The 18,992-nt window shown below is 33.9% G+C and overlaps 1 protein-coding gene across 5 annotated transcripts in view; it reads left to right on the top strand.

The window, feature by feature from the left end:
• Positions 1-18,992, top strand: part of PTPRK (protein tyrosine phosphatase receptor type K) — a 565,370-nt gene that overhangs the window by 511,870 nt on the left and 34,508 nt on the right. For 3 of the 5 annotated variants that reach the window (XR_009543738.1, XM_060167237.1, XM_060167239.1), the window contains exon 14: positions 11,941-12,079. Coding sequence is in view for 4 of the 5 variants with exons in the window: in XM_060167237.1 (XP_060023220.1) it covers positions 11,941-12,079 (139 nt within the window). In the remaining variant the exon portion in view is untranslated. The remainder of the gene's footprint in view (positions 1-11,940; positions 12,080-18,992) is intronic. The other 2 variants (XM_060167238.1, XM_060167240.1) reach the window with 1 other exon arrangement.

Genomic DNA, 18,992 nt, shown 5'->3' on the forward strand with positions numbered 1-18,992 from the left:
AAAAGAAACTGATATTCAAAGAAGATGTCTAATTTCCTCCGAGTTCATATAATCAGTGAATGTTAACCTTGCTCCTCCCAAAACTCCACCCTACCTCTATTAGGCTGTGATTTACAGTACAGGTAAGAAACAGAATCTATAAGGGCATAGGAATTCAGAAGAGGGTGAGATTGAAGAACAGAGGAAGCCTTCATTGAGGAGATAGAAATTTTCTATTGAAGGGGTCCTGTTTAGACAAGGGGAGGGCTTTGAGTGTAAAAATAAGGCTTATTATCTAGAAGTATACAAAATGTAATTGATTAAAGTATCTTGGATTTAAGTGTTTGCTAGATATTTTGAGAAGTAGACATTGTGAAATATAGCCAGGGCTTAGATAACTTTAGACCATCAAGAACCATTTAAAAATGTGGCTCCTAACTGTTCACTCACAGCCAAAAGATATTTTAGGATTAAAACCAATCTCAAGTTCTAAAACATATATTAATAATTTAGACTTTATACTAAATTATCTTAGAAAAGCTGGAACTCAAATAAAATCACTTTTTAATCTGGCTCCTCTGTACAATATTAAGGCAGGCTATAATTTAGTAAATAAACACCTGTGAAAATTGCACTGCAACCTCTATTAATATGATTTAAACCATGTTGCATGCTCTCCTGAGATACGCCAGATTAATGAATTTTCCAAGGCTTGGTGGAAAATGACCTGCTGAAAATGAAAGTGGGATTCATAACTAAAAGCAGCCCCAAAGCAGCTAATCTTAACCCCATTTTACAAATAACGAAAATGGAAATAGGTTAAAGGTAGGTCATATTTATTTTAGATTACATCACATCCTTATCACATCCACATTTGAGCACTAATAAAGGTTTTCTTTGGTCTCTGTTTCTTTCTCTATTATTTCAAATTATATTACATTCAAGTGTGTGTGTGTGTGTGTGTGTGCGCGCGCGCACGCGCGTGCACGCGCACGTGCATGTGTGTGTTTCCTGTTTGTGCTCTAAATGACATATTGGGATGACTGGCCCAGATCTGGCATTCTGAGTTCTGTGCCAACAAAAATGTCAAGTGCATTTGCCTTTTAATTAAATGCAGTGCCTGGATTTTAATATTCCAGATTTTTCCCTGAAGAAGAGACTTTCCTGATCTTGTAGTTTATAGGAGAAAAAAATATCACTGACATTATCATGAAGCTTTCTTCCCCCAACAACACCAGATATCTACATTATCACTTCATAAACATTTCACTTTAAGGTTCAGGTTTAGTTGTTCTGTAGCCTACTTTTGTAAACACTGTGTGTGTATATGTGATCCAGCGTTGTTTGTTTCGATTTATTTCTCAGTAATCTTCAGCTCAATCTACTTTATTCTTAATAGGCCACTACTACTTGGATGTCCTACACATAATAATTAGTATGTGGAAAGTGTAGTTCCTTATCATTTACACTTTCCTTTCCACTTCCTGTACCTTTGGCATAAATGTTGGCCAGCTCATTATTCCCCAGGGTCATAGCATTATATTATTGGTCTTCTTCTTTTTTTACTTCCCCAAGTTAATTTTAATTCACTCTACTGTTATTCGTTGATCACCTGTATTACTTGAGGTTTAAAAAAATAACATTTTTTTTAAATCAGGTAGACAGCTCTATAATCTCTGAACCCCCTTTAATACCTAGTACAGAGAAAAGGTATTCAAAACATTTTGCTACTGATATGGTACACTCTTCCTTTTGTCAGTAAAAAGCCACACTATCTACCTCCAGGTTTTGTTCAGAGAGATCGTCCCTTACCTTTGAATCTAAAGAGGTCACCATGGTCTTCTGCCTCATCCCCTATTTTAATTCTCAGTGTAGAACTTCTCACTATCAGATGATGCTTATTTACTTGCGTCTCATCTGCTTCACAGCACAGGGATGTAAATTGCATGAGAGCAGAGATATTCTCTGTCTTGTTCAGTGGTGAATCTTCAGAGCTTAGAACTGTGCCAGGTACATGCCAGGGATGACAGTTAATTCATTTATTAATGAAAGGAAGGAAAACCATGCCTTCTTCATGGATTTAAGATTCCATTCATCCATCTATCTACTCATGACTGATTTTTTCTAGAAAGGATTTGGTTTGACTGCCAATTTATTTGTACTTTTATCTCTCCAACTTTACTCCTTTCTTACGTTTAGGTAGTGATTGAAGTTGATACCTCTCTGATCTCTTTCTCTCACTCTCTCGCTCTGTCTTTGAGTTCGTAGTGGCAAAAAATATTCCTAAAATAGGTGGCTAATCACATTTCTCCCAAGTGAAAGTGCTAAATAGGAGTCAGGAAGCATGAACTGTATTTTTAATTGTGTCAATAACTAATACTGTGACCATGAAAAAGCCATTCACCTCTTCTGAGTTTTTTCCTTATCTAAAAATCAGAGTTGGACTTTGATGTTGAATAATTCTAAGAAATGTTTTAGGATGTCAGCAAACCAGATACAGTTCTATGCCCCTATTCAGGACCCCTGGTTGTTCCTCTTTTTAGTACTTGGCATATTCTGCTAATAAGTACAATTATTTAAGTACTTATCATTTTGCTTCTAGATTATATACTCTCTAAAGGAAGAGCATTTGTTCGTCTTTCTGGTTTTTAGCCTAATACAGTCTTTTGTACCCCTGAGGTATTCGACAAATATGGGATGTGATAAAGAGTAATGTTAATAACTCTGTATTTTTAGAAATTAGACTTCTCTCCATTTGATGCTGTTTATTTGAACACGTATTAGCTATCGTTCAAAAATCTAGATTTGGTAAAAGAGTTTCATCCGAATTTAATTATGTTTTATTTAATTATTACACTTACTGAGACCTTATGTACCAAGTATTGTCCTAAGGACTTTATGTATTTTGGCACATGTCATCTTTCCATCGACCTAGAACCTAGGTATTTTTATCATTTCTATTTTACTGATAAGAAAACTTAGGAATGCCGTGGTTAAATAACTTACTCAAGATTACCCAGCTAGTGAGTGGCAGAGCGGGGACTGAAACCCAGATCAATTGTTTTGTTATAACAAAAATATAGAGCTGGTACTTTTGAGGGGTGCAGAGATGGTCCGAGCCCTATGTCACCTCATGGTTACTGGCAGAAGCTGATGCAAGTTCTCTTTTTTAGATGAAAGCATGATCAATTTAGGTCTGCAGGATTCTCACAGACTAACATAAAGCAGTTAACTCACAACCAAAGGTCCCCAAGCATTCATGAAAGTAATTCACTGTGAGGGATGTAGCAGAAAAAACAGATCTTAATTCCCAGAGGACTGCAGGGATTAGGATTGTCAAGTACAGAATACAAAAGAGCTAAAGGCTGTGTACAAAATATTTAAAGAAACAAAAGTGCAAATCATAAAGATTAGCAAGATACTATCAAGAGTTACTAAACAAAGAACCAGTTGCAAAGAACCAAATGGAACTTTTAGGAAGAGAAGCACAATTGTTCGAATTGAAAAATAAGCCTTTTGCTGTGGCTGGACTACTTTGACAGCAGCTTTAACAGAAGTGAAGGGATCATTTATCAGCTGGACTTTAATCTGAAGAAGTTACCCGTAGCAAAACATAAAGACCAGTCAAGATACTTCAGAGGAAAAGGACTAGGCATGGAAACATGCCCATCATATATTATAACATACTATGGAGCTATAGTACTTAAAACAGTGTTATGTCAGTACAGAATATTGCCTCTTGGGAAATAATGGAAAATCTGGAAACTGAATTCCTCCGTTTATATAATTTGGATATAGGACAGAAGTGATTTTGTAGATCATTGGATCAATTGAAAACTTGTCCACCGATAACTGGATATTTATGTCAGGTGGAGGGGCCTGAAATACCTTCCTACTGTATATTATACTCAGAGAGCAATTCCAGATAGAGCCAGTTTTAAAACTTTTAGAGAAAAAAGAAGAGATTGTTTTTATGAATTCAAATAAATGATTAATATATTTGACTTCACTAAAATTAAGGACTGCTATTCATCAAGATACTATATTTAAAGTGAAAGAAATGTCACCCACTAGAAGGTATTTGCAACACTTATAACTGACAAAGGATTAGTGCTCACACATAAAGTATTACTATAAACAGATAAGAAAAAGATGAAACCCAAATGGAAAAAATGGGTTAAAGTTGTACACCAAGCATTTCAGAAAAGAAGTACGTATAAATATTTCAAACAAGTATCTCAAAGATGATTTTAGTAATCAAATGCATATTAGATATCATTTTCTAGCACTAAATTGGCAAAAATTACAAAAGTCTGATAATACAAAGTTTTAAGATGTAATTTAAACAGAGTTTACATACACTGCTGTGGGTATGTTAAATCAGTAACCATTTGGCATTATCTTGTAAGGTGGAATATTTGCAATCATAATAATAGTTGCAGTCAAAATCTGCTGGATGCAATCCAAGGGAGCACAGTTTGCCAAACCCTGGAATAGATCGAGGAGTATTTCAGAATTTGGGGAATGGCTGATGCTTTTAACTGATTCAGGTTGTAAGATACCCTAAAGCAGTGGTCCCCAACCTTTGTGGCACCAGGGACTGGTTTCGTGGCATACAATTTTTCCATGGACGGGGTGGGGTGAGGGGTTGGTTTAAGAGGTAATGCAAGCAAAGGGGAGCAGCAGTTGAAGCTTCACTCCCTCGCCCACAGATCACCTCCTGCTGGGTGGCCCGGGTGGGTTGGGGGCCCCTGCCCTAAAGTAATTGTCAGTAGATGAGATTGAAAAGGTTGATTAGAGCCTCATATTGAAAGGCCTTATATGCCATACCAAGAACATTTGCCATTCCTCTTGAATGGAAAGCAGTTAAAGGAGTCATTTAATCACATTTGCGTCTTAGAAAACTCATTTTGGTGGCAATATAGAGGATGAATCTGAGGAGGCCTACATGGGAAGCAGAAAGGCTTAGTGAAAAAGCAGGATGACTGGGTCTTGATCTGAGGCAGTGAGAAGATGGAATGGAGAATTAAGGACAGATTTCAGAGGTAACTTGGTAGACAGACTCCACTGTGTTTCAGAAGTAAGAGAACACAGTAAGTCTCTACTTTACCCAATTAAATAAATTGAAATGGGAAGCTTAATGGAGAATCCATATGTAAAATTAAATATTTGCCCTTTGTTAAATTACTGTGAAATAAAAAATAATATTTTACATGGTTTTTGACTTTTAAGTACATTCCTGAAATGTGATACCTATTTCTTTTGCTTTTTCAAAAAGTATTTCTATTATTTCTTCAGGATTTTATATAACATTTTGAACTATGGTTTTAAAAACAAATTCAGAGAATCTAAGACTACAAAAAGTTGCCTTAAGCAGTGTGAAATTAAGTTTAAATATTTGTAATATTAATCTATACTTTAATTTCATAGTTGTTTAAAGCCTCCATAGACTTCTGCACTGTTATTTTCCACATCAGAAATTTTCAGATAATACCCATATCTTTATTAAACAAGAACAAAAATTATATTCTAGTTAATTATTTAAAGAAAATGTGTGACATATAGCTGTTTTCCCTTTTCACCAATATAAAACTCTGACAGACCCTGTGTTTTATTCAATAATCTAAGACAAGTTTCATAAGATCATATGACATGATGAAGCAAGTGACTTCAAAGAATCACTGAGTTAAATAATGCATGTTTCAAGATGCCCTTAAGGCTTAGACATCCACTGTGGCAGACTATTTAATTAATAACATGCACTTTACAAAACTCATCATTATATATTTATACAATAGACTGCTAAGATTTTTTTTAAACTTTTTCAGTAATGTCAGTTCCCCTATTCGTAATTTTTAATTTTTATATGATAGGCCCAAAGGGCTAACATCTAGGCCATCTCTACCCAGGGCAGCAGCATCTACTTCTGCTTTCCACTACAAGTGTTTCAGTTTATAAAAAATATTTCCCGTCATTATGTCACGTACTATTTCTAAAAGCTATATAACATAGGCACTGTTATTATTTTTACTTTTTGATGAGATATTAACTCTAAGAGATGCTAACTTGCTATTGCCACACAGCAAGTAAGAGAAGGAACTAAGAATTAAAATAGAGTCTTGCTGATATCAAATCTCCTGTACTTCGCATGATGCTGGAATTTCCCTGCACTTGGGTTTGGTGGTAGATGTGGCAGACGGTAGAAAAGGTTAGCCTTGTGAAGGAATGGCTAGCAGAAGGGGTCGAAATTTCTAGAGACAATTTAGAAATGTATGTACCAAGTTCGTCTTATGCCAACACCCAGAAAAACAAGATATATGTCTGGTCAAATATATCCTTGTGTTTTTTTAAAAGACAACTGATTTTCTTTATGCCATTACAATCAACCATAGGCAGGTTTAGTTTTATTCTTTCATTTATGCAACCAATACTTTGTACTGTTGCTCCTTTCCAGGTCCTACTGGAAATACAATGGTAAGCAAAATAAACATGGCCCCTGCTTTAATGAACTTTATTTTAACAGCTGTGGGAAGCCGTTGGAAGGTTCTAATTAGTGGAGTGACATGGTACAGTCTTAGAAAGGCTATGTGCTGCAATGTTGGTTTTGATGTGGATTAGGCTTAGAGAATGCAGTCAGGGAGATAAGACCAGTGGCAGCTGTAATTTGGGTGAAGGATGATGTTTACCGGAGTTAAGGCAGTAGCAGTGGGGATGGAAAAAGTAGAGACAGGAGATATTTAGGAAGTAGTAGTACTTTGCAACTAATTGTATGAGGAAAAAAAAGTCAAGTGATCATACATGCCAGTTTGCCCAGGACAATTCTAGTTTTTGCCTTTTGTCCTGTCATAATTATTAAGAGTATCCCCCTTTACTTTCAAAAGCATTCCAGTTTGGATGATAAATTATACGTTAATCCTAGAGATAAGGAGAGGAGGATTCAAGAATGATGCTCAGGTTTCTGGCTTTGAACACTGTAGAAAGTTGTGTCATTTTCTGAAAGGTGACACACTAGGGGAAGAACCGGTTTGAGGGTAAGATTATGAGTTCAAATTTGGATATAGTGTGTTGAAGGTGACTTTCCTACATTGAGGTGCAGACATATAACAAGAATCAGATGACTATATGGGTCAGCAGTTCAGGTTGGAGGCCTTAGTTAGAGATATGTGAATACGGTATCTCTTTCTCTCTCTCTCTCAAAATATCTTATTGTATGTACCCTTCTTCTTGCAGTGATGTGAGATGATAAAATGCCTACCTGATGAGATGAAGTGAGGTAAATGACATAAGCATTGTGTCCTAGTGTTAGGCTACTACTATTGACCTTCTAACGATGTATCAGAAGTAGGATCATCTGCTTCAGGTGATCCTGAATCATGGAGCCATGACGAAGTTGATGGTTGGATGTCAGGAGCAGATGACGTGATGGTTGGGGATCCTGGGTGGGAAGGATTGGGATGGTGCAAGATTTCATCATGCTACTCAGAACAGTATGCAAGTTAAAACTTATGAAGTGTTTATTTCTGGAATTTTCCATTTAATATGTTTGGACCACAGTTTATCACAGGCAACTGGAACTATGGAAGGTGAAACTGGTTAAGGGGGGACTACTGTGTATTGATTTGAGAGTGACCAGCATGGATGGCAACTGAACTGACAGAAGTGGATGAAATTATCAAGCCAGAAAGTATGGAAAACTGTGTCAAGAGGTTCAAGTTTTCGCTGAGGAAGTCAAAGCAGCACCCAGTTTTAAGGGAAACAAGGGAGGGACTCACTCACAAAGGAGATCTGGAAAGGAAAAGCTAAAGTCATAGGAAAACTGGGAGATGGCCAAGTAATGGAAGCCCTAGGAAAGGAGTGTTTCAAAGAGAGAGTGGATAGCAATGTCAGATGCTATCAAGAGGTTGCATGAAATAAGAAAAGTTGTACATTGAACTCAGTAACCAGTAAGTCATTAGAGATGGTGGTGATGGTGGGGTGGTGGCATTGGGAGACATAAGCCTGATTATAGGATTTTAAGTAATGATTGGAAAGTGAGTGTGAACAATTTTTCAGAATTATAACTGAAGAGGAAAGAAAGCATTAGTGAAATACCTGGAGACTATGCAGAATTTGCAGGACGGTGGTGTCTCTAAAGCCGCTGTGAGATCACCTAATATATTGTACTTAGAGGCTTCTATCTCTAATATCCATCATGAAGATGGATTGCATTTGTATGATTGCAGCTATTATGTAATTTTAATTTTTAATTAAATTTATGTATTTTTAGGTATTTGTATATTTTTTACCTAAATGTTTTAGGTAAATTCTTTTTAAGTAGTGGGAGCAAGGACACAATTTATAAAGTTGCTTTAACTATTTTTGCCCCAAAAAATGCATCTCATAAATTTGCTCCATAAAAATAAAATACTGCCTTAGTTTTTTTCCCACTGTCCAAAAAATTATGCTGCTCTAGGCTTCAGAACACTGGGAACTCTTTGAATATTCTTTGGCAGATAAAAAAGGTAAAGATTTATGGCAAAGGAAAGCATTTCTGAAAAAGGTGCTCCACATTGCCTTTGTGTACGTGCATAAATTATAAACGGGGCTCAGGGGCGCAGTCACTATAATAGCTTTTTGCTCTCTTTGAAGAAAATAGAAAATGCTCACTTAGGGGCTACTGCTTGCGTTTCCATTAATGAATCTTCTAAGGTTGAATGATTTTAAATAGGATATTTATGTTCCTTGGTTTAGCAGGGCAAGAAGTGGGAGAAATACATGTGATTAAGGTATCTAATGTAATAAATTTATACAGACATTTAATAAAAATGCTGTTAGTAATAGTAATAATAAGTCATAGCTAAAGACTTTGAGGAGGATTCACGATCAGGGGAAAACAACCACCAAATCACATGTTCCTGGAGAATTTGATTAGCCTTCAATGCTCAAGATTTATAATGATTTGAAGCATTGACGAACAACTCTTTTGCACCAGAGTTGTAATCATGACAAACAAGCAGTCTAACCCAACTCAAATGAATGAACTTGGTGTTTTTTTCTTTCTTAACCACTTGGTAAATATTAATTGAAGTCCATTGTTTTACAAGTACATATATTCTATGACTTTAAAGTAGTAACACTGTTTTACATAATAGATTATAAATGTCTCAGTACTTTGCACCCTGAATACACCTGCAAGGTTATCAGTATCCTTGGTCAGAAATTTACTTTTAGATTTGGCTTTTCTTTTCTGGAAATATGTTTAGATTAATTTATTAGCAAATCTTTATTTAAGTAATGAGACTTTTAAAAAATTCTTCATCTTCTGTATTTGAAATTGTTTAGCCATCACCTACATGTCACTTTTGTTATATAATAATTACTCACAGTTAGTATTAAGGCTGGATGTTCGTATTTCGTGATGATAGTCCATTTTGCACCTGTGTATATTGTGAGGGTTGTCTGCTTCTGGTGGAGCTTAGCAGTTCTGAAGATTCTTATGAAATATAACATACACTACTTACAGCATAATATCTTTGTAAAGTTATTCCATAATAGCATGTGTTTAATTGAATTAAAATGTTATATTAGAAATGTATTTACCGGGCTTCCCTGGTGGCACAGCGGTTGAGAGTCCGCCTGCCGATGCAGGGGACACGGGTTCGTGCCGGTCCGGGAAGATCCCACATGCCGCGGAGCGGCTGGGCCCGTGAGCCATGGCTGCTGAGCCTGCATGTCCGGAGCCTGTGCTCTGCAACGGGAGAGGCCACAACAGTGAGAGGCCCGCGTACTGCAAAAAAAAAAAAATATATATATATATATATACACATATATATATATTTACCTCACTGAACAAGAAATAATCTTACAAAGACTTTCAGAAAGTTTAATTCTGTGAGTTAAGTCAGAAAATCACAAATGGATCATTATCATTACCCTTTGAAAGCCACGTGTAGCACAGAAACTTATGATCGTAAGCTTTAAATAGTGAATAATGATTCGTTGCATGCCCTGAAGTTTTTTCTAGAGATTTCTACATCAAACATTGTCTCCCTATTTCAAGAAGTAACTGTGTCAAACCAATCCAATTGGAGAATTACAAACAATAAATATATTCCTTTTAGCTTTATATCCAACTTTGAAATATACTGCCCCTGTTTTTATTGAATATATATGTATACATACGTAAATACACACATACATTTATACATACACACACACTGATATATGTATGTATTTCTAAAGTTGCTCTTGGGAAAGAAGAGATCTCCATTATATTTAATGCATGTTTTGATGAATTGAAACATAATATGTAGTTTGAAATGTGGTAAGCATTGAACTACCTCTATTTGAGATTGGAAATTCCCTGAAGCCTGGATATAATGGAAAGTGTCAAGTCAGAAAGGAAAACTCCCTTGCTTACCAGAAGAAATAAACTGAAGGCTTGTTTTTCTTTCTTGAGAATAATGGGTACCAAATACTGGTCCATGGGGATTTTATCCTATCCAATTGAAATAGATACATTAAGACAGTTATAGTGAATTATTTTCCAAAGTTAACTGTGTTCTCTCGAACACTTTTCTTCAAACTATGTTTCCTACTGGTTTACCTTTAAAGCACCATTTTATGAAATGACACTGATATTAGATATATTAGTTCTTTTTAATTTCCTACTTGGAAAAATTAAAAGTTAACGACCTTGTGTCCATCCCCTTTGGGAGGAAACTGTGGCTGGTTGGAAAACTGAAGTGGATATTTAAATGTGCAGAACTGGAGGTGAAAGCAGAGGTTTGGGGGTAAAGAAGCCAAGAGAGAGAAGCTAAAGAAGAAAGGATTGGAATGTAGAAAAATGGGTAATTTTAAAAGGGAATTATCAAATTATCCATTAAGAAGGTCTGAGGTTGGATTTAGGGATCCTTTTGTTTGTTCATTCAGCCATCATCTCTTGACACTGATGGCTGCTTTAATAAGAGTTTCCCAAATGTGCCTAATTCTAAGAATCACCTGTCCTCCGTCACACAGATTCTTAGCAAGAGGGGCCATGGATCTGGAAACACTGAGAAATGCTGCTTTAGAAGATAGAAGATATGTTAGATTTTTGTCTCTGTTCTTGAGCAATTTCTAATCTGTCCTATATCTCTAAGCCTCAGGTTTTTTAATCTGTAAAATGTAGATAATAATGCTTTCCTTGCCAGTTTTCAAGGCAAATGAGGTAAAGGAAGATGTCTTCCAAGGGTTACTGGAGATTGTAAATTGAGTAGGATTTATAATATTAATTGTGTATATATGTGGAGGATGGCGGTGGCTTTGAGAAAGAAAGAAAGTAAGGCGATTATAAAGAATTTAAAAAAAAAATTCATCTTCTCAGAGTTCTGTTTCCCAAGTTTATTACCTGGCTTTTATTTGTTAAGAGAATGTGAAATATTACTTAATGAATCTGTTTTCCTTTGCTTATTCTTGTCTTCCTCCAAACTGTTTATTTCAAATCTTTTTTACCACATCATAAACTCACACCTCCAGCACTTAGACTAGGCATTTATTTAACCTAACACTTTGTGTCCAAGACAAATGCCGTTGACACTGCTTTAAAGGCCCAAGCACGACACCTTGCATTTTAGTGGAGAAGTGATTATTGAATGAAGTGATAAAAGAATGAATCTCTAAATTTGACCCTGTCTCTTTCCACTGTACTATTTGCTAAAACTCCTGTGTTCTTACTTTTAAGGATACTTGGAGAAAAACAGTCCCCTTTGATAGTTATTTCTAAGTTTTTATTTTTTTATGTTAACAAAATCTCTCTTCAAAAGTTTCTCTTTACCATAAGTCTCTCATGCTGGAGTTTAGCATGCTACTGTATTTATATTTTCAGATTATCTTTATTCAAATAAAATAAGTTGTCTTTTTGTGGTAAGCTTTAGCTGGGAATAATTTTCCTTTCTGTGATAATTAGCTGCTTTCAGTAACTTATATTTTTGATTCATTTAGCAGCAGCAACAGAAGAACCAGAAGTGATTCCAGACCCAGCCAAGCAGACAGACAGAGTGGTGAAAATAGCAGGAATTAGTGCTGGGATTTTGGTGTTCGTCCTTCTGCTTCTAGTTGTCATATTAATTGTAAAAAAGAGGTAAGACCTGATTTTGTTCTGTCCCACCCACTTACCATATGTCACTGTCACTAGTTTTGAAGCACTTTTTTGTTTCCCTGAGTGCTTTTAAATTAGAACACACAAGAATTGAATTTTAACAATGTTGCCAGCATCTGGGTCTGTTTCTTATGCTTTGTAAATAAATTCTTATTGGTTATTTGCAGTTTAATTTCGGATATAAAATATACTTTTTGTCAGTTTAACCTTGAAATTAATGTATGAATTTAAATTCCTCAAACGCTTGAGTTATTAACATATCTTATGTTTTGAAGCATTATGTATTACGAATGGCAAAATAAGAGTTTATTACGATATTTGGGTTATGGTCTATGAATTATTTTGTACTCTTACTCTGTTTTTCTAAATGTTGGCTACAAATAAGATAAGAAGAATATGGGCATTATTTTACAAAATTGTATATTAATATTCACTGACTAAATATTTCAGCACTTTAATATGAAGAGTCAATTTTTTTTAATTGAGCATTAGTCTTTTATACTATATCAACCAATATCGCCATCTTCTGGAATTATATGAAGATATTAAGACCTACAGGAATTTAAATTGAATTCTATTTGGGAGATTAAGGTATACTTCTACCAGAAAACATTTCAAAGAATACAGTTTTTATAACTTGAACTTTTTCCTATTCCATAAAGTGTCATTATCTGTAAGGCATTGTTTTAGAAATTAATACAACTCTCCAATCTTTCCAATTGTATGTTTTAAATAATATTAAAATTTGGAAGGATTTAAAAACAAATCTTTACAGAGTATAGTCCTAAAATACCTTGGTGTATAGAAGTGTTTGTCATTCATTAATTATATTGAATATAATAAAAGATGTTGCTTACATTATATTAAATCATATAATGTACTATTTTGATTGTTATTTTGTACTCCAAATAAATCATTAATAATATAGATAAGACTCATACTACATGTTTAATGATTCCATGAGAGTTTATTTTAATGTATTGCCTCTTTACAATTATCCCCTGGAGATATATATGTTGGAGAAGACACATCTGCATTAGAAACATTAGGTATGCATTGTAGTGTTTTGTGTTAAATTAGCTACATACGTGCTTTCCCCAATAGTGCTTTCTCTTTTGCTGTTGTCTACCTCTGTGGTTGGAAAATACATCATATTTGAGACAGGAAGATTTAAGTATTTTACTAACACAAATTTGCCAATCAAGATCAATAAAATCTTTGAATATAACTTTCAGATCTTATGTTTCTATTTAGTTTAAATTTATATTTGGAGAGTTAAACTAAACAGTTTAGAGAGTTAATTAAACTTTGCTTTAGAGTTAAAATTATCTCAGCCACTTCAGATTGGATATGAAAACATAAAAATGGCCTCTGGTTATGTCTTCACTCAGTTAGAATTGGGTTAAACTTACTGATTTTATTGGTTAATTATTTGAAAACACTTATTATTGTAGCCTTTCTTATCTGTGGCCGTCTGTTTTAAAAATAACCAAAAAATTGAAACATAAATTTTCTAAAGTACACCAAAACAATCTCTAAGCATGATTTTTTTTGTGTGGGTAAAATGCTCTGACGCTCTCTAAAATTGCCTAATGCATCAAATTCTTTTTCTGGTTCATATTTTAAATGGTTGGATAAATGAGCCTTTCTATTAAAATGTTTAATGTTTGAGTTTTCATAATTATGCTTTAATTGATTGTCTTCTACTAGAAAGTATGCTAGGGCTTTTGTTTCTCTTCTTCATCACTACCTCTAGGAATAGAGAAGTTGCAATTTTATAGATAGATGAAGTTACATGTTTAGATATATTACCTTCTAGTGTGTAATATAACTAAGAATCCCTTACTTACCTAAGAAACTTTGTAATGACTTTTAGTTGTATGTAGTGTGTCACACATATATTGTGTATGACAATCACAAATATGTTTATTATACATACACAAAAGCATAGATACATAACAGTATCGGTTAGTATCAAAGTTAACAATTTTAGCATATAATGTAGTTTCCCTACATTATATACTAATACACACATTTATAATAAAAATAATGAAAAAGCAAATTATTTTAGCCCCTTAGGATCTTTATTTTTGTGGGAAATTGTTAAGTTTCTCAAGACTTTATCCCTCACTGGGAATAGTATTTGTAGGTATATTTCTCATGTTGAAAAAAAAAATCTGTGTATTTTTGGTTGTTGTATAAAGAAATGGTTTGGAATTTAATTTAGTAAAATTCTACAGCTAAGGGTGTATATAAAGTAAGTTTTTAGGCTAAGAAAAGGGATATTGCATCTTTCAAAACGCAATGTCATTTTAATTTAATCACTGTTGAATTATTTCCAAATGTATGCCATTTTTTCATTGGTTATGTATTATTTTAAATTCGCAGCATGAATACATTAATAATTCCAAACATAAATTTGAAATTATGCTTCAGTACAGTAAATGTTTGTGTGTGATATCATGGTCACATACATCTACTGTAGAAATATCTTTGTGCGTATATAGTGTATGGTGCATATGTATATTCACATAATATATGTATGTACCTGTGTATTAATAAGATATAATGACTTATTTATAGAAATTTAGGTGTCATTCTGCATATATTCTGTATTAACCTAATAGATCTTTATGTTTTGTATCTAAAAAAAAATAGCCAATTTAGTGTAGAAGTTCTATACACAGCTGTTCCATCTGTCATGACATTTAGATGGTAATGGATGATATTACGCTTAACTGCATGTTGAAAATACACAATCCATTTAATTTTTCAATTTTTTTGGCTATAAAAAAGTCAGCATGTTATTTTTTCCAAATTATGTATTTTATATTTTATTTTCTATCGCGTATCTGTTTAATTGCATGGCAAAAGATATCTAACCAATGCATGAGCAAATTGAAATACAAACCAAAAAAACATGAATTTTATTTTATTTTATTTTATTTTTTAACGCACATTTTTCTGCTTTATTGAATGTGACAGAGTCACGCTTTTCATTCACCATTGCTTCTCTTTTTCCACTGTCTGTGATTTGCTTGCCAGGAGGAGCTACTATTCTTACTCCTACTACCTGTAAGTAGAAAATGGGTGATATATGACTTTACCTGTGTTAAAGATGCAGTATCCCTTTTCAAAAAAATAAATAAATAAAACCCAAACCGAAAAACAGAATGTTTACAATTTTGGTGACATTTCAAAAAATATGTTTTCCTGGACTCTAAAACTATAAAGTTTACCTATTAACCTATTTTGTTAATCTTTTTAAAAAGGGATATTGTATTTCTGTATGTTCAGCTACTTTTAATTTTTATTTACAATTTTCCATAAGTAGCCATAGTCTACAGCCTAAAGCATCATTTATTTACTTAAGTCAAACCTGTACCTTATCAATGTGATGTCTCACTATCTGGTAAAGTAGAGATAGGGTTTGTAATTCACTAATACCTATCTTTACATAACACTTATGTTTGACAAAATGAGCCAAGTGATGTATTCATAGAAGAACATTCAAAATACCTTCACAGAATGTGAATCAGGTCAGGTCTTACTGTGATAACATCTCTCTCCACATTTCCAGGAATCCAGGATGGGTTATAACTTCAGAACACCTTTTGGGCTGCTAAAAGCATAATGTTGCAGTGACAAAGAAATAAAAAATTCTTTTTAGAGAAGAAATTTTCAGTTTGTTTATTATGACTTAAATAGGAAAATGATTTTGTAAAACCAAGACCAAAAAAAGAAAAAGAAAACCTGTCAACCTACACAAAACACACCTAGGTGTCACATATCTCCTTTTGTCCTCCAAAGTTTTAGCTATTCCTATGCTTAGGTATGAAATGCTACTTTGGATGACGAAGGCGAGTATTGTCCACTCTATTTCACTAATCATTTTCAGTTTATTACCTTAAATTCCAGGGTATTCATCCAGTCCAAAGGAATGATACAACAAAGTTTTCTTGGTCTTTGCTTGATCAGTATTTGATCCACAAAATTTTGAGACTTAAGGATGGTGATTAAGTACTTTTGGGGCATATATCCCACAATATTATTTCACTAGGTAAATTTAAGCTAGCTTTACTAAAAATTTTGGTAAGAGTCTCAATGAATATAACGGAATTGTGCCAACATTTTAAATATTATAAACATTTGGTTTCTTAAAATCTGCTAAAATAAGCAGGTGTAAACTAGCAGTACTCCTAGCTTATTTTGATGAATTATAATATCCTTGTTAAATCATGTTTGATGAAGCCAAAGGTAATTAAATGTACCATTTCATACAATGATGGAGCACTTTTCCTCTTTATAGCCCACCCATATATCCACCTGCAGAAGTTTATGCTGTTGGCTGTTTTGGTAATGAAAGTCATTTGCACATCTGTCAAACTCAAGGAGTTGCAAAATGATTTGCTTAACTGTCCTGAAGTGTACATTATATATGCTGGTTGTTCAGAGAGAGACAGAGCATCAAACATGCAGGAATCAATAAATGTTTAATTATGAGAACATCAATAAGCTTACCATTAGCCATCCATTTATCTATAATGTTAGAATGGGATTGCCTTTTTAGTTGATAGGTAGCATTTCTATATTCTAGACTATGTAGTAGGTTTTGATACTGTCGTTGTAATACTTAGGGTTACTGGCATTATCAATCATAATTAGAAAAAAATGCCACAGACATATTTTTAAAAGCTGCTTAAATAGATGTAGTGAAGCTACTATGAATTAGACATTTTTAAAATAAAACTAGAAATAAAATAGAGTAAAACTTAAAAGAAAACCAGGTGTGATCTTTGAACTAGAATTCATTGGCATCATCATAGTAAACTGTCAGTTCTTGATCAAAACACTTAACTCTAATGCTGATTTTTATTTCTTTTGTAATAACCTGAATTAAAGCCTACCTCACAGGGTTGTTGTGAGGATTAAGGTATAAGAACCAAGGTGATAGTGTACAGTTGGCAGATATTAACAAAGGTTATCTATATTCACCCATAATTTGTCGATTACCTTCAGTGCCATGAAAACTTTTACCTGTCGTACATTTGACAAATTCATTACTTCTTATTTTTCCTCAATCATAAAATATGTTTAAAATTTTATGTTTTAAAGTTAAAGCCTCAAAATTTAAACATCTTTTCCACTTGCCTTGAACTATCCATCTTCAAATTTTTTACATTATTTTTAATCCAAATTTTAAGTTGCCTTATTTTTATCCACTTCAATCTCTCAAATTTTTTGAGGAATGAATTCATCCTTTCTTCCTATCCAAGAAACAAAGATTGGAAGTTATTTCTTAAACTATTTTTTTAACTTTAAAATGGCAAAACATTTGTGCTACATTCATATTATTCTCAAATTTATAACAACTAATGTTTAACTCCTAGAGCAATGGATGCTTCATATTACAGTACACTTGGTAATGTGGCAATTTAAAAAACAAATGAGTAACTGGATATAGTATAAGGGCTTAGGCCTTGGAACCAGGTCATTCTTTACTGCTTATTAGATTAATAACCTTGGGCAAGTTATTTAACTTGTCTGAGCCTGAGTGAGCTCATCTATACAATTAGAATTCTCATGGCTTTTTCAGTTCATTGATCTGAGAATTAATTGAGTTAACAAATGACAAGCGCCAAGCATATACCAGACCTAATTCATCTATTCAACAAGTATTTATTGAGTGTTTGCTATATGCCAGACACTGCTCTAAGTGCTAGGGATATACAGATGGTCCTTCCCTTCATGGAACATACAGTGGGGAAAACAATTAAAAGGATACTCACAATAATAATGTGATGAGTGTTATTATAGGCAGAAAACATGTTGCTATAAAAATACCTACCAGGGAAACCTAACCTGAGACAGGTTGTATTGGGTTCAGTCAGAGAAGTCTCCCTGATGAGGCAAGACAGAATGGAAGTTAACCAGATACTAGAGGTAAAAAAACATTGTAGGTCAAAGAGGTAAGTTTGGAAATGTTCTAGAGGTAAGTTTGGAAAGTGAAGCCTATAGACTAACATATGACCTCCTGATGTGTAATTTGCCCCACACACTCTTTCAAAAAATAGAACCACTTTAAAGAATAAGGAAATTTAACATAAATATTCAAAGTCATGACTTCTCTTTAAAAATAATTTTTAAATGAGAAACTCAGCTCTGGGTTCAAATGCCAATATTCACTTAGGCAAGTTGCCCCCTAAACTGCTCTCCAGTTCTCTGCATTCCCCACCCTACTATGTGGTGTCTCATCACTGGCAGCAGCACTATTTATATTCCCTGTGTGAAACCTGTAAGGGTTTTACAGGGTTTTTGCCTCCTAACCTAGAAAAAAGAGACAAGAGATCTTTCAGTGAATAGAGCAAATATTGCTACTAAGTGATGGTGGTGGTGACAGTGGTTGTGATGGTGTAGTGGTAGTGATGGTGGTGGTGACAGTGGTTGTGATGGTGTAGTGGTCGTGGTGGTGATGGTAGTTCTTGTTACAGTTTTGTCATTGTTTTCTTATTGATAATACTTATCATTATTATTATTTCTAAAAAAATTAATGCCACTTCCATCCCTAAAGCCTAGTTTATGACTATCTTACTTAGGTATCAGATCTGCTATGTCAGTATATTGGGTATTGTTGGGTATGTACACCTGAAGCCAAGTACTATAATTCTCTAAGAAAAATATCTTACACATGAGTAGCTCTCAAATCATCAGATTAATTTTCTAAAGGAAAAGCCTTTGGACATAAACACAACTACTAAGTGAGTCTTTTTTTTTTTTTAGGTATTTGTAGTATATTTACTCTAGTACAGATACTCATGAGAATCAGAAGAATTTATCCTAGCTAATAATCCAGCTGAGAAATGTTACTCTTAAAACAACTAAAAAATACTTCCAA

This window comes from Lagenorhynchus albirostris, chromosome 12 (assembly GCF_949774975.1).
Source record: "Lagenorhynchus albirostris chromosome 12, mLagAlb1.1, whole genome shotgun sequence".
Taxonomy (NCBI): domain Eukaryota; kingdom Metazoa; phylum Chordata; class Mammalia; order Artiodactyla; family Delphinidae; genus Lagenorhynchus; species Lagenorhynchus albirostris.